At 39.2% G+C, this 15,977-nt stretch overlaps 1 protein-coding gene across 1 annotated transcript in view; it reads right to left on the reverse strand.

Moving 5' to 3' along the window:
• Positions 1 to 15,977, reverse strand: part of nr1h3 (nuclear receptor subfamily 1, group H, member 3) — a 48,945-nt gene that overhangs the window by 10,217 nt on the left and 22,751 nt on the right. Inside the window, exons 3-9 of the mRNA XM_061887248.1 lie at positions 12,397 to 12,476; positions 11,995 to 12,240; positions 6,425 to 6,691; positions 6,098 to 6,303; positions 3,647 to 3,826; positions 3,331 to 3,430; positions 436 to 549 (exon numbers count right to left, since the gene is read on the reverse strand). Coding sequence (XP_061743232.1) covers positions 436 to 549; positions 3,331 to 3,430; positions 3,647 to 3,826; positions 6,098 to 6,303; positions 6,425 to 6,691; positions 11,995 to 12,240; positions 12,397 to 12,439 — 1,156 coding nt within the window. The 5' untranslated portion in view covers positions 12,440 to 12,476. The remainder of the gene's footprint in view (positions 1 to 435; positions 550 to 3,330; positions 3,431 to 3,646; positions 3,827 to 6,097; positions 6,304 to 6,424; positions 6,692 to 11,994; positions 12,241 to 12,396; positions 12,477 to 15,977) is intronic.

Here is a 15,977-nt window from a genome sequence, read left to right on the forward strand (position 1 = left end):
GTTGGATTACACGCTTTTTTTTGCATGCTAAGGTAATGCAGACTCCTGGACTTGTGGTGGCAGATCTTCGCTTTCACTCAGGCGACAAATTATTCTCTGGCAAAGCTACACCTACAGTTTGGCTACACTGCCACAGTTGTATCATAATTTGTATATGAGAGGGCAAACCGGAAGCACCAAATCGCATTTGTGACTCCAATAGCTAAACATATGGGAAACACTATCTAATTTTTTTTCCATCAGTGCAGAACTGACACATCTCGCAAAAGAAAAAAATTGTACAGTATTCGGTACTGTTGATATTGAAAAAAGCGGGACCTTAAGTATTTTAATGTGCATTAGTATCAATATTTTGACAATACAGGCATATATGGTTCATGTTGTCTGATAAATATGAATTCTGTTTCTATTTTTTCAGTGCGAATGAAAACCAACCTGCTGAAAATATGTTGATGGCAATAAGAAGAGCATATTCAGCTTCGTCCAACTGCAGATCATTCATTCCTTTAGAAAACTCAAAGATGGGATTGATGAACTCAAACTGAAGGCCTGTTGAGAAGAGGGATACAACACATATGAGATGTCGACAGTAGTAGCATTTACTACTCCTTTGATGTTTTGAGTTACGCTTCGTGTTTACAAACACGCTCCCATAAATTAATTACAAGTGCAACTTTGGTGCGTTGACAAAAAATTGACTCGAGAACGAGTTACAGCCGAAGCAGAGGAAAAATACAGTCGTGTGTGTGCGCCATGCGGCTGTGTATGTGAGGCTTTGTTTCTATGTAGGGTACATTTTTCGGGACGCCGATTCAACTCACGCATCCAGCCGTCCGATTCAGATCTTTTCTCTTCGTCCCTCTTAAGACCTCACTGCACTAAACAAAATTGATGCCAGTTCACCATTTTCTTCTCTCTTTTTTTTTTCAAATAAGAATCGATAAGAAAACCAATAAAGAACCAATCGTTAAGCAAAATCAAAAGTGGAATCGGAACCGGAAATATCTTTTCAATTCCGAACCCTCAATAAGACAATGTGAACATTTTATAATACGGTTATCCTGACCAAAATTATCCTGGTGATCATTAGTATTGTAATGATATTGAATGTACTCAAAAAGTACTTAAAGATACACTGAACTCTTTTGACCTAGTAATTTCTTTCAAAATAACTAAAAAATAAACACACGGTTAGAAAAGTAATTATTTAGCATGTTTTTTTTTTGTTTTTTTTTGTCCTGTCCAGCTTCTCAGGCAAATCATATAGTTGATGTAGATGCCCATATCGGCTGTTCCGATTTACTTTACAAAAGAGAAGTGTAGGATACTTCTCTTGTTGCCTTATTTGAATTAGACTTTATTAAATGTATTTATATTATCATTTGGTGCAGCCGGGCCGGAGTAGGAGGGGATAGAACGAGAAAAAAAAAGGAAGACAGAGGGGGAAATTGTGGGGATTAGAGGGGGATTACACAGAGAGACAAAAACAACAACAGCAAATACAACAATAACAACAACAACAATAGAACACTAGCACATACTATATGTACAAGTATGATCGTAAAAGTGATAGCAAATAAGCAGTTAGCGAAATAAATAATAATATAGTAATGACAATGAGCATTTTTACACTAAAACTGGAGCGATACAAATACCAATAGAAAAAGCGCTATTGATCATGCACAAAACCAATATTTTACCTCTATTATCAACAATACAGTTGTACAAATGCAACAATACGTATACGTAATGATAGCTAGAAAGATAATAAAAAAAAATAAATAAATGAAATTAAAAAAAAAAAAGGAATACTGAAAGATGGAAGGGAAGAGAGAGAGGCAACCTATATTAATCTTGTAGATTGCTATAGTATTAATGGGTTAAGCTTTGTGATTATGCCATGTGTTACCCAGTTTACCCTAGGGCAACAACGTTGATGTATGTTTGATGAAACGTGATTATGTGCATGACTGTATGTATGTATATGTACTTGTATATGAACAGAATGTGTATATGAATGTTTGTACAGTAAATGTGTATGTACAGTATATGTATGTTTGTTTGTACAGTGAATGTATATGTTCAATATGTGTATGTTAGTGCCATGAATGTGCGTGTAGATGGACGGACTTGGAGTATGTAGGTATGTAATGTATTTGTGTATGTATGTGTTTTGTGTTTCTTATGCTTCATCGATAGTGTTTTAGTGTTGGTATTTTATTTGCTTTAATGGCTAAGCTTTTATTATTTGAAGTATTGATGTGTACTGTAGCACTTTAAATTGTATTCAAATATAGAGTGCCCAACAAATATAATCTCATCAATGTCTCTTGTATGCATGTTAGCATTTAAGCTAGCGAGGTGGCGACAGTCAGTCCGTGAGTTTATCAAAGTGCAATTATCAATCACACATTTTCAGTAATTTTAGTTTAAAACGGCAAAACTACAAATCATCACAATCTTTTTTTTTTTCTCTTAAAAAAGTGATTGTTTACAATGAGCAAAATCTCACGAATCAAATTGGACAATGAAAATCCTTGGTCCAAGACAGCCCTACATTTTACACTTCATTATGTCCTCCAAGTGGCAATGCGCCAAGGAAAAACAAATTCCTCACCATGGAGGTGAAATCCAACATCATACAAAACTCAAGAGAGACAATAAATGCCCACAGATATTAGTCTAGCATTTATTCCCAACTGCTTGACTGCCTCAGCCCTCATTAAGATAAAGAATAGCAATGTTTATGAATGCTAGAGGAGTCATGGACTCTGTGTTGCTACAAGGAGATCTGGGTGTAGAGGAGGAGGTTATCTTTCCAGACTAGCCTGGGGAAAAATTATTTCAGACCACAGAAGAGCCAGCAAGACAACCCCAGTCAGATCAAAAAGGATGTAGCGCAGAGCTTTTATTGTAAAGCCTCGAAATGAAATGTGTGATGGATAATGGTTTTAGAAAAGTCGTTTCATTGCTGCTTCATGTAAATATTGCGTTTACTCTTTGTATTACTGTATTTTGTTAGTCCTTTATGTGTACAGTGTGAATGATTTAGGAATTAAATTAGGTATAATATAGGTGTAAGAACATAATTGTAACCCAAAACCATTTGTATGTAAAAGCTTTTTAAGTAATTATTTTTTTATTAGGAAATAAACAATTGGGGGAAGCGGTTTCATAACAAAACAATTTCTTACATTTTATCTTTCGCAATAAATATTTAAAGAAAGGTTTTGCTTCTACATTAAAGAGAAATTAAGACGAAAGAGAAAATTGAATAAATGGCATGCTTATGCTGTTTCACAATCTTCATAAGCATCCATTAAAATGTACCTGCTTTTGCGAAATCCTCCTTATTATAGCTAAAATCCTTTAGAAACGTAATGCTCTCAATGGCAGGGTTGTATCGACGAGACGTCTCCAGCAGCATAATCTGATGAGGACAAGGAATATTATTGACTGTATATATAGTCAAAATAGTATACTGATTAAACAGTGTTTTTGAAAAAAAGAGTAGAAAAGAATATGAATATTGTGTAAGAAGTTGAAGGTGCTATGAATTGCGAGAAAAGTGGTTAAGACGTTTGTTAAAGAACGTGCTACTCTGAAGCAACAACATCACTGTGTTAAAATAGAAAACATGACAAACTTCTATGGTTGACGTCTTCAACAGTGCAATCTGGTCCTCCCTTGTGAGCTCGAGAAATCCAGGAAGCTGCTTGGCAAAATCCACAATCTCCTGGACCGACATGATTGCAAGCTCAGTGAAGTGGGCGAAACGCTGCTGACGCACTTCTCGGTTTTGCAGATCCTGATTCTGTGGCCATGGCTGTTTTTTTTTCCACACACACAAAAGCATTCAGTTTGATTAATCACATGCACACCCACCATTCCCAAATACAAAATGACATTTGTTCTCGTCATAGTTCTACCTATCAAAAACTAGATAACTATTTTTTTTAATCAATACATTTTTAATTACTGTATTTTCCGGACCATAGGGCGCACCAGATTATTAGGCGCACTGCCAATGAGCGGGTCTCGTCAGGTATAATTTTGCATTAAAGAGGTCATATTATTATTTTTTTCTAAATGGAAAACACTTCCTTGTGGTCTAAATAACATGCAATGGTGGTTCTTTGGTCAAAATGATGCAAGGATTATGTTTTACAGATCATCTCCAAGCCGCTTTCTGACAGTCGATTTAGGATGCTTCGTTTTGTGGGCGGTCTTATTTACATGGCTCGCCTTCGGCAGCGTCTTCGTCCCGTCATCTTTGTTGTAGCGGTGTAGCGTGCAAGGACGGGAGTGGAAGAAGTGTCAAAAGATGAAACAAACTGTTTTAATGACATTCAGACTTTACTTAAATCAATAACGGAAGAGCATTTCCTCATCCGTGGCTCACCAGTGTAATAAAAACACCGGAAATGTGTCCTGTGAAAAATCATCCGACCGGAACGCTCTAATAACTAATGTTCCTTGGGTGAATAATTTAAACTAACTATACCGGTATATTTTAGCTCTTTCATGGCGAGTTTAGTGACGTAAAATAAGAACTTGAAACTACTTTATATTAGAAATGGCAACAGTGGAGGATGAATGTCCCATTACAAGAAGATAGAGAAAAAGAAGAAGCTTATCGACTACAGTGTCCACACAGACTACAATTGCAGACGCGCACAAATTTTCAGGACTTATACATATCCCAAATACACATCAGCAGGTACCAGTTACTTTTGCATAATGCGAAACAAAACGGCAGACAATATGTCTTACCTTACATACACACCATAATAATACTTGTATGTTGAAGCACAGTACAATCCATCAAGCGGTGCGGCTTCATAGCCTACCAAAGTCTTACTAAAACATTTCGATTGATTTTTGAGCGCTGTGTGTAATGTTCTGTATTTTCAAAGGAACATATAACATTTTGGTGTCGTTTACTTGAGTCATATTGGAATCTACACTTGTTTCTTATGTGTGACTGCAATCATATTGCAGTCTGCACATACCTCTTATGTGTGACTGCCATCTACTGGTCACACTTATCATTTCACCGTGTGCCAAATAAAATAGCTTTTAGGTCGGTAAGCACAACCAAAATGATTCCGTACATTAGGCGCATTGGGTTATAAGGCGCACTGTCGAGTTTAAAAAAAATGAAAAGGATTTTCAGTGTACCTTGTAGTCCGAAAAATACGGTAAATGGGACCTTGACAAATTCCCTCTTTTCTGACTTATAAACATTGTTGCAATACAATGTTAGATACCCGTGTAAAACAATGTCAAAGTAAGGTTCAGGCATTTTGGCGTGAGCTTGCATGGAGTTTTGGGTGCCTTCGTTTTAGGGGTTTTGCAGACTGACTACGTTAAAAACAGGGGCGTTATATAGCCTGAAAATTATGGTGTACAGATTAACCCCATCACAACACTGATCGATTCAGACCTAAATTAAAAAAAGTTTATTTTAAAAGGTGACGAGTGATTTTTTTCGCCATCTCTAGGTGAACGTTGGATGCCAGAGTTTACAAACTTCCAGGTTTCTGGCCGTTACCCTCTACTATCCAGGTGAGAGGCATGGTTTATAACTATGGACTTAACTTTTATCAACTCAGAGGTGATAAAGCAGTAACAACAGCTCAACATGTCAATATAGCGTTAAAGTTAAAAGTTAAGTTAAAGTACCAATGATTGTCTCACACACACGAGGTGTGGCGAAATTATTCTCTGCATTTGACCCATCACCCTTGATCACCCCCTGGGGGATGAGGGGAGCAGTGATCAGCAGCGGTGGCCACGTCTGCCAAGCAGGGAGGTATTGGGTCCCATTTTTATAGACTTTGGTATGACTTGGCTGGGGTTTGAACTCACGACCTACTGATCTCAGGGCGGACACTCTAACCACTAGGCAGCTGAGTAGGTCAATATGAAGGGCACCAGATGTAAACGGAGTATTGTTTGTGGCTTTTGGATGTTTTTCACAGGGCTTTATGGGTGGAACAGTCTACTCCCTTTAGTTGCATTGTGAAATCTTGGGAACTACAACTTGTTAAAACAAATTGAATTGCAACATTGAAATGCGGACATATTTATATACCGTCACTTTTGGTCGATCGAGGAAGGATCTTTTGTTGCATTGCTTCTGCATAGCCACCAGCTTCTCGATCATTTCCTGCTGCTGTGGATCCAGTGTAGTTGTTTCTTGCGGAGGAGTGGGAGTGACCACTGTCGACGAACGGGCTGTTTCATCATCGTGCTGCTTCTTCATTTTCTTGCGCCGGATTTGCTCTTCAGAAAGAACACCTGTGTGCCAAAGGGGATGCGGAATTCAGCAAAAAGCTCAGTCAAGTAACTCAGAATGAGTGTATTATTAGAAGTCGGTGCAGTGAAGGGCTTTAGAAGAATGTGGCACACAAACACTCACACTGCGCGAGCATGCCTGCCTCGCGGCACTTGCGCAGGCGACATTGCTGGCACTTGCGTCGCATGTACATGTCCATTTCGCAATGTCCGTTGTTCTTGCAGGAGTACTGGGCACTTTTGATGACACTGCGTCGAAAAAAGCCCTTGCAGCCCTCACAGCTGAGGACGTTGTAGTGGAAACCAGAGGCCTTGTCCCCACATACACTGCACACCTCATTTCCTAGCATCTTCGGGGCAGGACCCTTCTTTCTTTTTACAGGCTGACCATCTACACAATATCAGAAAAACAGACATGATTGAGCAGTTTTTTGTTTGTTTTTTAGGTGAAGATGAACAAGTCAGAAAATGATCTATTAAAGGCCTACTGAAACCCACTACTACCCACCACGCTGTCTGATAGTTTATATATCAATGATGAAATCTTGACATTGCAACACATGCCAATACGGGCTTTTTAGTTTACTAAATTGCAATTTTAAATTTCGCGCGAAGTATCCTGTTGAAAACATCGGTATGATGACGCGTGCGCGTGACGCCTCGGGTTGTAGCGGACATTTTTTTCCAGCCCGATCCAAGCTATAAGTAGTCTGCTTTAATCGCATAATTACACAGTATTCTGGAAATCTGTGTTGCTGAATCTTTTGCAATTTGTTCAATTAATAATGGAGAAGTCAAAGAAGAAAGATGTAGGTGGGAAACGGTGTATTGCAGCTGCCTTTAGCAACACAAACACAGCCGGTGTTTCCTTGTTTACATTCCTGAAGGTGAAGCTTTACTATGGAACACAGCGGTCAAGCTAACATGGTTCCCGACCACATGTCAACCGGCAGGTTTTGGTGAGAAAATTGTGGTAATAACTCGCCTCTTACCGTAGACATGAGCGGAACTTGCGTCGTTCTTCCTGCAGCAGAGACACTGGCAGTCACCACACCCGTGGCCACACCCCTCCGACTTTCAGGTACCATATAATCTCACTAAAACACTAGTAACACAATAAGCAGATAAGGGATTTTCCAGAATTATCTTAGTAAATGTGTCTAATAACATCTGAATCGCTCCCACTGCCCTTGCCTTTTTTTTTTTTCTAGTCCTTCACTCTCACTATCCTCATCCAGAAATCTTTCATCCTCGCTCAAATTAATGAGGGAAATCGTCGCTTTCTCGGTCCGAATCGCTCTCGCTGCTGGTGGCTATGATTGTTAACAATGTGAGGATGTGAGGAGTTTCACAACCCGTGACGTCACGCTCACATAGTCTGCTACTTCCGGTACAGGCAAGGCTTTTTTATTAGCGACCAAAAGTTGCGAACTTTATCGTTGATGTTCTCTACTAAATCCTTTCAGAAAAAATATGGCAATATCGCTAAATTATCAAGTATGACACATAGAATAGATCTGCTATCCCCGTTTAAATAAAAAAATCTCATTTCAGTAGGCCTTTAAACAGCATGTGTGACACTGTGTGGAAGTTTTTCTAAAGACTTAAAAGAGGTGTTGATATTTTTGCATTTATAATGATTTTTCATATTTAGCTTGTTATGTTTTATAATTGCATTAACCTAATTTTAAATCTCTAACGGTACATTCTCTGTATGCATGCAGGCATCAGAACAGTGCCCCAATCTCTGTACTTAAAAAATACACTCTGTTTCATTTAGGTGTTTTAATATAGTGCTTTACAGTACCCAGCATAAAACCCAAAGAGCTTTCCATTATACCGCACATTCACACACAGATAGCGAAGGCAGCAAAGACTTACCACGACCCATCAGGAGTAAAGTGGTTGAAGTGTCTTGCCCAAGGACACTACAGCCGTGACTCGGATGGCACAAGTACATCTAGCTGCAGTCGCAGACACTCTTAAGTCGCGCCCACCTTAAATTGAAGTCGCAACCACTTCATTCAAATTGTAGTCTTAAGTTGCGCCCACTTTAAATTGAAGTCGTGCCCACTTCATTAAAAGTGTATCAAACTTTATTTACAAAGCATTATAAAGTAATGCAACGCAAAGTGCTTTACAGACTTAAAAACAATACCCCGGTGACCCAGATCCCCCATTATCGCACACACAAACACACACAAATAAAAAACAGAAACATATACCCATAGGTACATATATGAACAAATTAATGCATGGCTGAGTACAGAGGAGACACGTGAGTAAACACAATCACAGAAACCATATGCACCAGGTCGTCATCAAACCACCAAAACGCTGACACAAAGCGCCCCCCCAGCACGGCTGATAACCCCTGATGAATGTGGCTCCCTCTTATACTTTTTAGGTCTAAGTCGTGTCCACTTTAGGTCTAAGTCATGCCCAGGGTTAGGTTTGGGTTTTGGTTAGGGTGAAAGTGAGATTTGGGTTTTGGTTAGGGTTAAGGTAGCATAGAATCAGCCAAAAAAAGCAATACATTCAACAAATGAAATAGTAACAACCATGTTGCATTTCATTAGCCGTCTTGGACTAAGTTACAAATCAAGTGTCCACTCTCAACTTGTCAGTGCCACTAAAAGCATGCTGAAGCTGCTGACAAAAAGTCATGCCCACAACGTTATCCAAGATGGCTAATGCAACGCGCCCTGGTTGTTTTTTCGGTTGTTGAATGTATCGCTTTTTTGACTGATAATATGCAACCCTAGCTCCAACCCTAAACCAAGCAAAACTATTTTTAGCAGTATTTTTCTTTATTTATGTCTAATTTCCATGGTATGTACTGTCTTTCTAGCTTCACTTCCGTTAAAGAAACACTCCATGTCCGTTGTCATCACCCAGGAGGATAAGCTATACCCTTCTCGGGTATAGCTTCGAACTAGGAACCATCAAAATGCAGGCACAACCAACCGCCTTACCAGCTGAGCCACGCGCCCCCATTTTGCGTATGCGTGGACAAATTTTGCTTGTGCGCGACATCTTTTTGTACGCAAGTTGAAACCAATCCGAGGCGGTGTAAAACGTTTAAAGTGACCAATCAGAAACGAGTGAAGTTGTTGGGCCGTGTATTCAAAGACTGCCCCTATAAACCAAAAGGGTAAAACGTGCGTAAGGAAAGACACCATGACTGCAAAAAGACAACGAATAGGGGCAAAAAAACACTGCGGGCGCAAAAAAGATGTCGCAGAGTGTGATTAATACGCACAAGATTTTCGGGACGGCGTGGCGCAGTGGGGAGAGTGGCCGTGCGCAACCCGAGCGTCCCTGGTTCAATCCCCACCTAGTACCAACCTCGTCACGTCCGTTGTGTCCTGAGCAAGACACTTCACCCTTGCTCCTGATGGGTGCTGGTTGGCGCCTTGCATGGCAGCTCCCTCCATCAGTGTGTGAATGTGTGTGTGAATGGGTAAATGTGGAAGTAGTGTCAAAGCGCTTTGAGTACCTTGAAGGTAGAAAAGCGCTATACAAGTACAACCCATTTAACCCATTTATCACTGTTCTGACGCCATATTTGCCCTCTTCTTGGGCTTGACTGACAGCAAAAGTACTACTATTCGGCAAAAAAAATAGTATGTAGCCGCAGCAAAAAAGAGATCCCACTCTGTCACAAAATTTGTCCAGTGAGGAATAGGGATTGGAAGAATTATGTCTTACAAATTTTTATTATAAACTAAATACGTATCAATGTGTGTTTATGGTTTGTACAAGTATGAATGTTGTTAATATACTGTATCAGCCGCTAATAAATGGAAAAATATATATATATATATTTTAAATTAGTGGCCGCGGCTTAAGTACCAGTGCGCTCTATAGCTGGAAAATACGGTATATTCATCCAAAATTAGGTTAAGTGCGGCTTATATTTAAGTGCGCTCTATAGCCTGGAAAGTATGGTAATAGTTGTTTTGTACAGACTTCGTAATAGTTGTTTTGTACAGACTTTGTACAAACCCCGTTTCCATAGGAGTTGGGAAATTGTGTTAGATGTAAATATAAACGGAATACAATGATTTGCAAATTATTTTCAAGTCATATTCAGTTGAATGCACTACAAAGACAAGATATTTGATGTTCAAACTCATAAACTTTATTTTGTTTTGCAAATAATAATTAACTTAGAATTTAATGGCTGCAATATGTGCCAAAGTAGTTGGGAAAGGGCATGTTCACCACTGTGTTACATCACCTTTTCTTTTAACAATGCTCAATAAACGTTTGGGAACTGAGGAAACTAATTGTTGAAGCTTTGAAAGTGGAATTCTTTCTCATTCTTGTTTTTACGTAGAGCTTCAGTCGTTCAACAATCCGGGGTCTCCGCTGTCGTATTTTACGTTTCATAATACGCCACACATTTTCGATGGGAGAAAGGTCTGGACTGCAGGCGGGCCAAGAAAGGACCCGCACTCTTTTACTACAAAACCACGCTGTTGTAACACGTGGCTTGGCAGGGGCGTTCATGATAACGTTGCTTGGATGGCAACATATGTTGCTCCAAAACCTGTATGGACCATTTAGCATTCATGGTGTCTTCACAGATGTGTAAGTTACCCATGCCTTGGGCACTAATACACCCCCATGCCATCATAGATGCTGGCTTTTGAACTTTGCGCCTATAACAATCCGGATGGTTGTTTCCCTCTTTGTTCCGGTAAACACCACCACGTACACAGTTTCCAAATATAATTTGAAATGTGGACTCATCAGACCACAGAACACTTTTCCACTTTGCATCAGTCCATCTTAGATGAGCTCTGGCCCAGCAAAGCCAGCGGCGTTCCTTGGTGTTGTTGATAAATGGGTTTTGCTTTGCATAGTAGAGCTTTAACTTGCACTTACAGATGTAGCAACCAGTTGTAGTTACTGACAGCGGTTTTCTGAAGTGTTCCTGAGCCCATGTGGTGATGTCCTTAACACACTGATGTTGGTTTTTAATGCAGTACCGCCTGATGGATCAAAGGTCCGTAATATCATCGCTTACGTGTAGTGATTTCTCCAGATTCTCTGAACCTTTTGATGATTTTACGGACCGTAGATGGTAAAATCCCTAAATTCCATGCAATAGCTCGTTGAGAAATGTTGTTCTAAAACTGTTTGACAATTTGCTTACAAATTGGTGACCCTCGCCCCATCCTTGTTTGTGAATTACTTAGCATTTCATTGAAGCTGTTTTTATACCCAATCATGGCACCCACCTGTTCCCAATTAGCCTGCACACCTGTGGGGTGTTCCAAATAAGTGTTTGATGAGCATTTCTCAACTTTATCAGTATTTATTGCCACCTCTCCCAACTTCTTTGTCACGTGTTGCTGGCATCAAATTCTAAAGTTAATGATTATTTGCCCAAAAAAATGTTTATCAGTTTGAACATCAAATATGTTGTCTTTGTAGCATATTCAACTGAATATGGGTTCAAAATGATTTGCAAATCATAGTATTCCTTTTATATTTACGTCTAAAACAATTTCCCAACTTATATGGAAACGGGGTTTGTATTTATAAAGTGTCAAAGTGTCTAAAGGCTTTGTGTAGCCTAGCAACTAAAGCACATATAGTTTGAAAACAAATACTTTAAGAAACTCTGTATCAATTATTAACACAAACTTTACAACGGAACTAGTTTTAAGAGTTTTCTTTTACCTATGCTGGTGGATGTGTCACCCGCTGCAGGGTCGGGTTTGGTGTCACTTGACTCTACTGGCATATGGCTGTTCATCCCAGTCATAGTAGGGCCATTATGAGGTGGAGCGTGGACGTCATCTGGCTGGGACAAGTCACTAAGAGATAGCAGACTTCCATGCTTCTTCATTCTGGTGCCGCCATTGCTCTCCTCAACCATGCAGTCCAACTGCAGCTCTGCAGCATTGTCAAACACTTTACTCTCATCTGGACAGAAAGCAACTCACTTATTTTCACGCGACATATATATTTTAGAAGACTCTTCATCACTATGCACATTATACAGTATAATGTTTCACAACAGGTCATAGTGTTATTTCTATCTTGATCGAATAATATCTCATAAAAAACAAGCAACCTTACCATGACCAACATCTGGGATATCAGTCACAGACAGCGTTGACATCTTCTATACAGCAGGTTGTCATAACGAAACCGTGTACCTGTGGGGGGAAACAAAAACAATCAAAATCAATAAATAATGAGGGCTGTATAGAGGAATGTGGGTCTTGCTTAAAGGGAAATATTAGCGGGACCCCTTGCTGAAAGAGAAAAACTGAGTCTATTTAGACGAGACCAAAGTTAAACTGTCTGGCTGGTAAAAAAAAATAAGCCTCAGGCTCATACAAAGGAAAGCATTGTGGAAATCAGGGGTGAGCATAGATTTCTGATCATTAAAAAAGTTTTCAATGATTGAGAATGTTTGTATCAAGAACAGTTGTGTAGTACTTCCTACATCTTGAACAGTTACTGTATTTCCAAAAACTAACACATCAAACATTAGTAGGTCCTTAGTAGGTTACCATGAATTTATTAACGTGGACTTCAAACTTAAACAAGTTGAAAAACTAATTTAGGTGTTACCATTTAGTGGTTAGTTGTACGGAATATGTACTGTACTGTGCAATCCTCTAATAAATGCTTCAATTAATCAATCAATCCTGTTCTTGAAAGTTCTGGTAATTAGTTTGTAATGCAATACCTTTAAATTGCCTTAACATGTTACTTTTACACTTCTCTTAAATAGTGGACATTTCCGGAGAAAATTCATGTCTTAAAGTAACGTTCAGAGGTCGCATAAAATTCCAACACAACTGGTTGGATGCAAAGGCATATAAAAACTGAGGTAAATGTGCAGTACTTGTAGAGGGCTGCAATAACACATTGTGACTAATTTGAATAGAAATAAAGCTTCACGTATGTTTTGTTGCTGTAATTAATGATGAGTGTCACTAATAACAATTTATAGAATTGGAAAACACGCAGTGCTTGTTTGGTTTGTTAAGTAAGCGGACATAGTTTCAACAAAGTCGCGGCAATATAGTTGTGGTGTGGTGGCAAAGATTTTATTATTTCACATATGTAAAAGTTAAATTTTATTCATGATGATGTGAATTTACTAAGGAAAAAAAGCAATGAAAGTTATGGTAAGTAGAAAAAATCATTAATTTGAAATATTTTCCTTAAAGAGGAACTGCACTTTTGGGGGGGGGGGGGGGGGGATTTTGCCTATCGTTCACAATAGGCACAATACTTTAGGAGAGGGGGATGTTTAAAAATAATTTTAAAAAAGCTTGGACGATGCGGCTAATGGGAGTTGTTGTCGCCTTTAAAGCCCTCTAAAACAGGGGTGCCCATTACGTCGATCGCGAGCAACCAGTCGACCGCGGGGGGTGTGTCAGTCGATCTCCAGCCAGGTTTTAAAAAAAAATAGACCTAAAAATTAGTGATCATCAATCTTCACCAAGACGTCACTTAAATGACATTCACGGTACCGGAGGGTCTTGTGAGATGACGCTGGCTGCTGCAAGATCATTATTATTAAAATATGACTAAGAGGAAGGCGAGAAACACTTTTTATTTCAACAGACTCTCGCGCCGTACCTTCCGTCAAAACTCTAAAGGCCGACTGCACATTTCCTATCTTCACAATAAAAGCCCTGCTTCATGCTGCCTGCGCTAACTAAATACAGAGTCTCGGAAAACTGGCGTGCACAAGCGATCCCTCATAAAGCTGGCGTGCACACCACTTGTGCACGCCAGCTTTCCGAGACTCCTATTTTGTTAGCGCAGGCAGCATGAAGCAGGGCTTTTATTGTGAAGATAGGTAATGTGCAGTCGGCCTTTAGAGTTTTGACGGAAGGGACGGCGCGAAAGTCTGTTGAAATAAAAAGTGTTTCTCGCCTTCCTCTCTGTCATTTTTTCATAATAATGAACTGGCAGCAGCCAGCGTCATCTCACAAGACCCTCGGGTGCCGTGAATGTCAATCAAGCAAGCTACGGAATTTGCCGCCAATGTTTTTCTTGTAAAGTGTATGGAAGCTGGATGAATTAGATGCCAAAAACCAACCACTTTCATGTGGTATTGTACAGAAAGGACCATTTTTTTTCTCCTCCATTTGAAAATGTGGGCGTTATCATCATTACTGTCTGATTCCAATCAATGCAAGTCATCAGAATCAGGTAATACACCAACTTATATTCTTGTCTTTGTGAAAGAAAGACATCTATATGTGTTACACATGCTTACACCAACTTATATTCTTGTTTTTGTGAAAGAAAGACATCTATATGTGTTATATATAATTGTATTATCATTAAACACAATTAACTTGTTTACAAAAATGTCTCTTTCATAAATAAATAAATATAAATGATATATATAAATGAGGTAGATCCCCTCGAGTTGGTCAATTGAAAAGTAGCTCGCCTGCAGAAAAAGTGTGGGCACCCCTGCTCTAAAACAACTTCAAAACCCTACATCAATGTTTTGTATACACGCTGCTAGTCTATATATAATGTAGTAACAGACAAATTTATAACATATATGTTCAATGGTCATTTTTAATCATTGCCGAAACCAATTCCTCAGCGCATTTATTTCCATTTCCATAACTGTGCACTTACGACTTCTGGCAACAATTATCTGTGCTACTTCTGGAAACAAAGACGTGTGGGTCTTCTAATGACTATTTTTGGAAAAATGAGGATTCACAACGTCATATTTTTTAATCTGAATACCGTATATAGAGGATGATCTACTGCTTGTAGAAGCCAGGATGAAGGAAGAGTGAGACGTTGGAGCAGACGGAAGCCGAGAGAGTGAGGTGAAAGTGACTTGAAGCTGCAAAATGTGGAATTTGAAGCCAAGCTATTTTGACATAAATGGAGTGCTTACTGAAATAAACTAGAAAAAATGTCCCTGGCCAGCTGGCCCAAACAGACAACTGTCCATCGAGTGTGTCACACTTTATAATGATCACGTTACATGCAGCATGTCATGTGTGTATAATGACAGACAGTATATGCTATCTGGCTAGCTGTGTACAAACAAAACATGAAATGTGAGCTAATACTTTACGGATACTGTAACATGATTATTCGCGTTTTTTAGTCAGTGCAGATTGGTGTCTTATCGCAATGTGTTGTGCATTACAAACTGAAACGTGTTTCTTGTTGATGCAGTTCCTAACTTATATCTTTCTGTTGATAGCTTTTACGTTTAATACCGTAGCACGCCGATGAGTTACTACGGTACAGAGAGTTCCTCAGTGTTCGCAATTACAATAACAATGTTGCTACGGATTGGTTATTGTAGAGCAGGGGTAGGGAACCTATGGCTCGCGAGCCAGATGTGGCTCTTTTGATGACTGCATCTGGCTCTCGGATAAATCTGAGCTGACATTGCTTAACACGATGAATAATGAATAATTCCACTTGTAATCACAGTGTTGAAAATAACGTTCAAAATATAAAATATTGTCATGCATTTTTATGTTAAAGAAGTTGGTAAGAAGCCATTTATTTATTATTGGTTAGTGTGGGGCTTGCCCTCCAGGGGGTTCTTCAGACCACCAAGCACTGACATGAGAGCCAGTTTCAGGGTTGCAATATTGTTTTATTTTTCAATAAGTCTCTCAGTTTCTTTCCAGCAATTGTCTTTT

The sequence above is a fragment of the Nerophis ophidion genome, linkage group LG25 (assembly GCF_033978795.1).
Source record: "Nerophis ophidion isolate RoL-2023_Sa linkage group LG25, RoL_Noph_v1.0, whole genome shotgun sequence".
Lineage (NCBI taxonomy): Eukaryota > Metazoa > Chordata > Actinopteri > Syngnathiformes > Syngnathidae > Nerophis > Nerophis ophidion.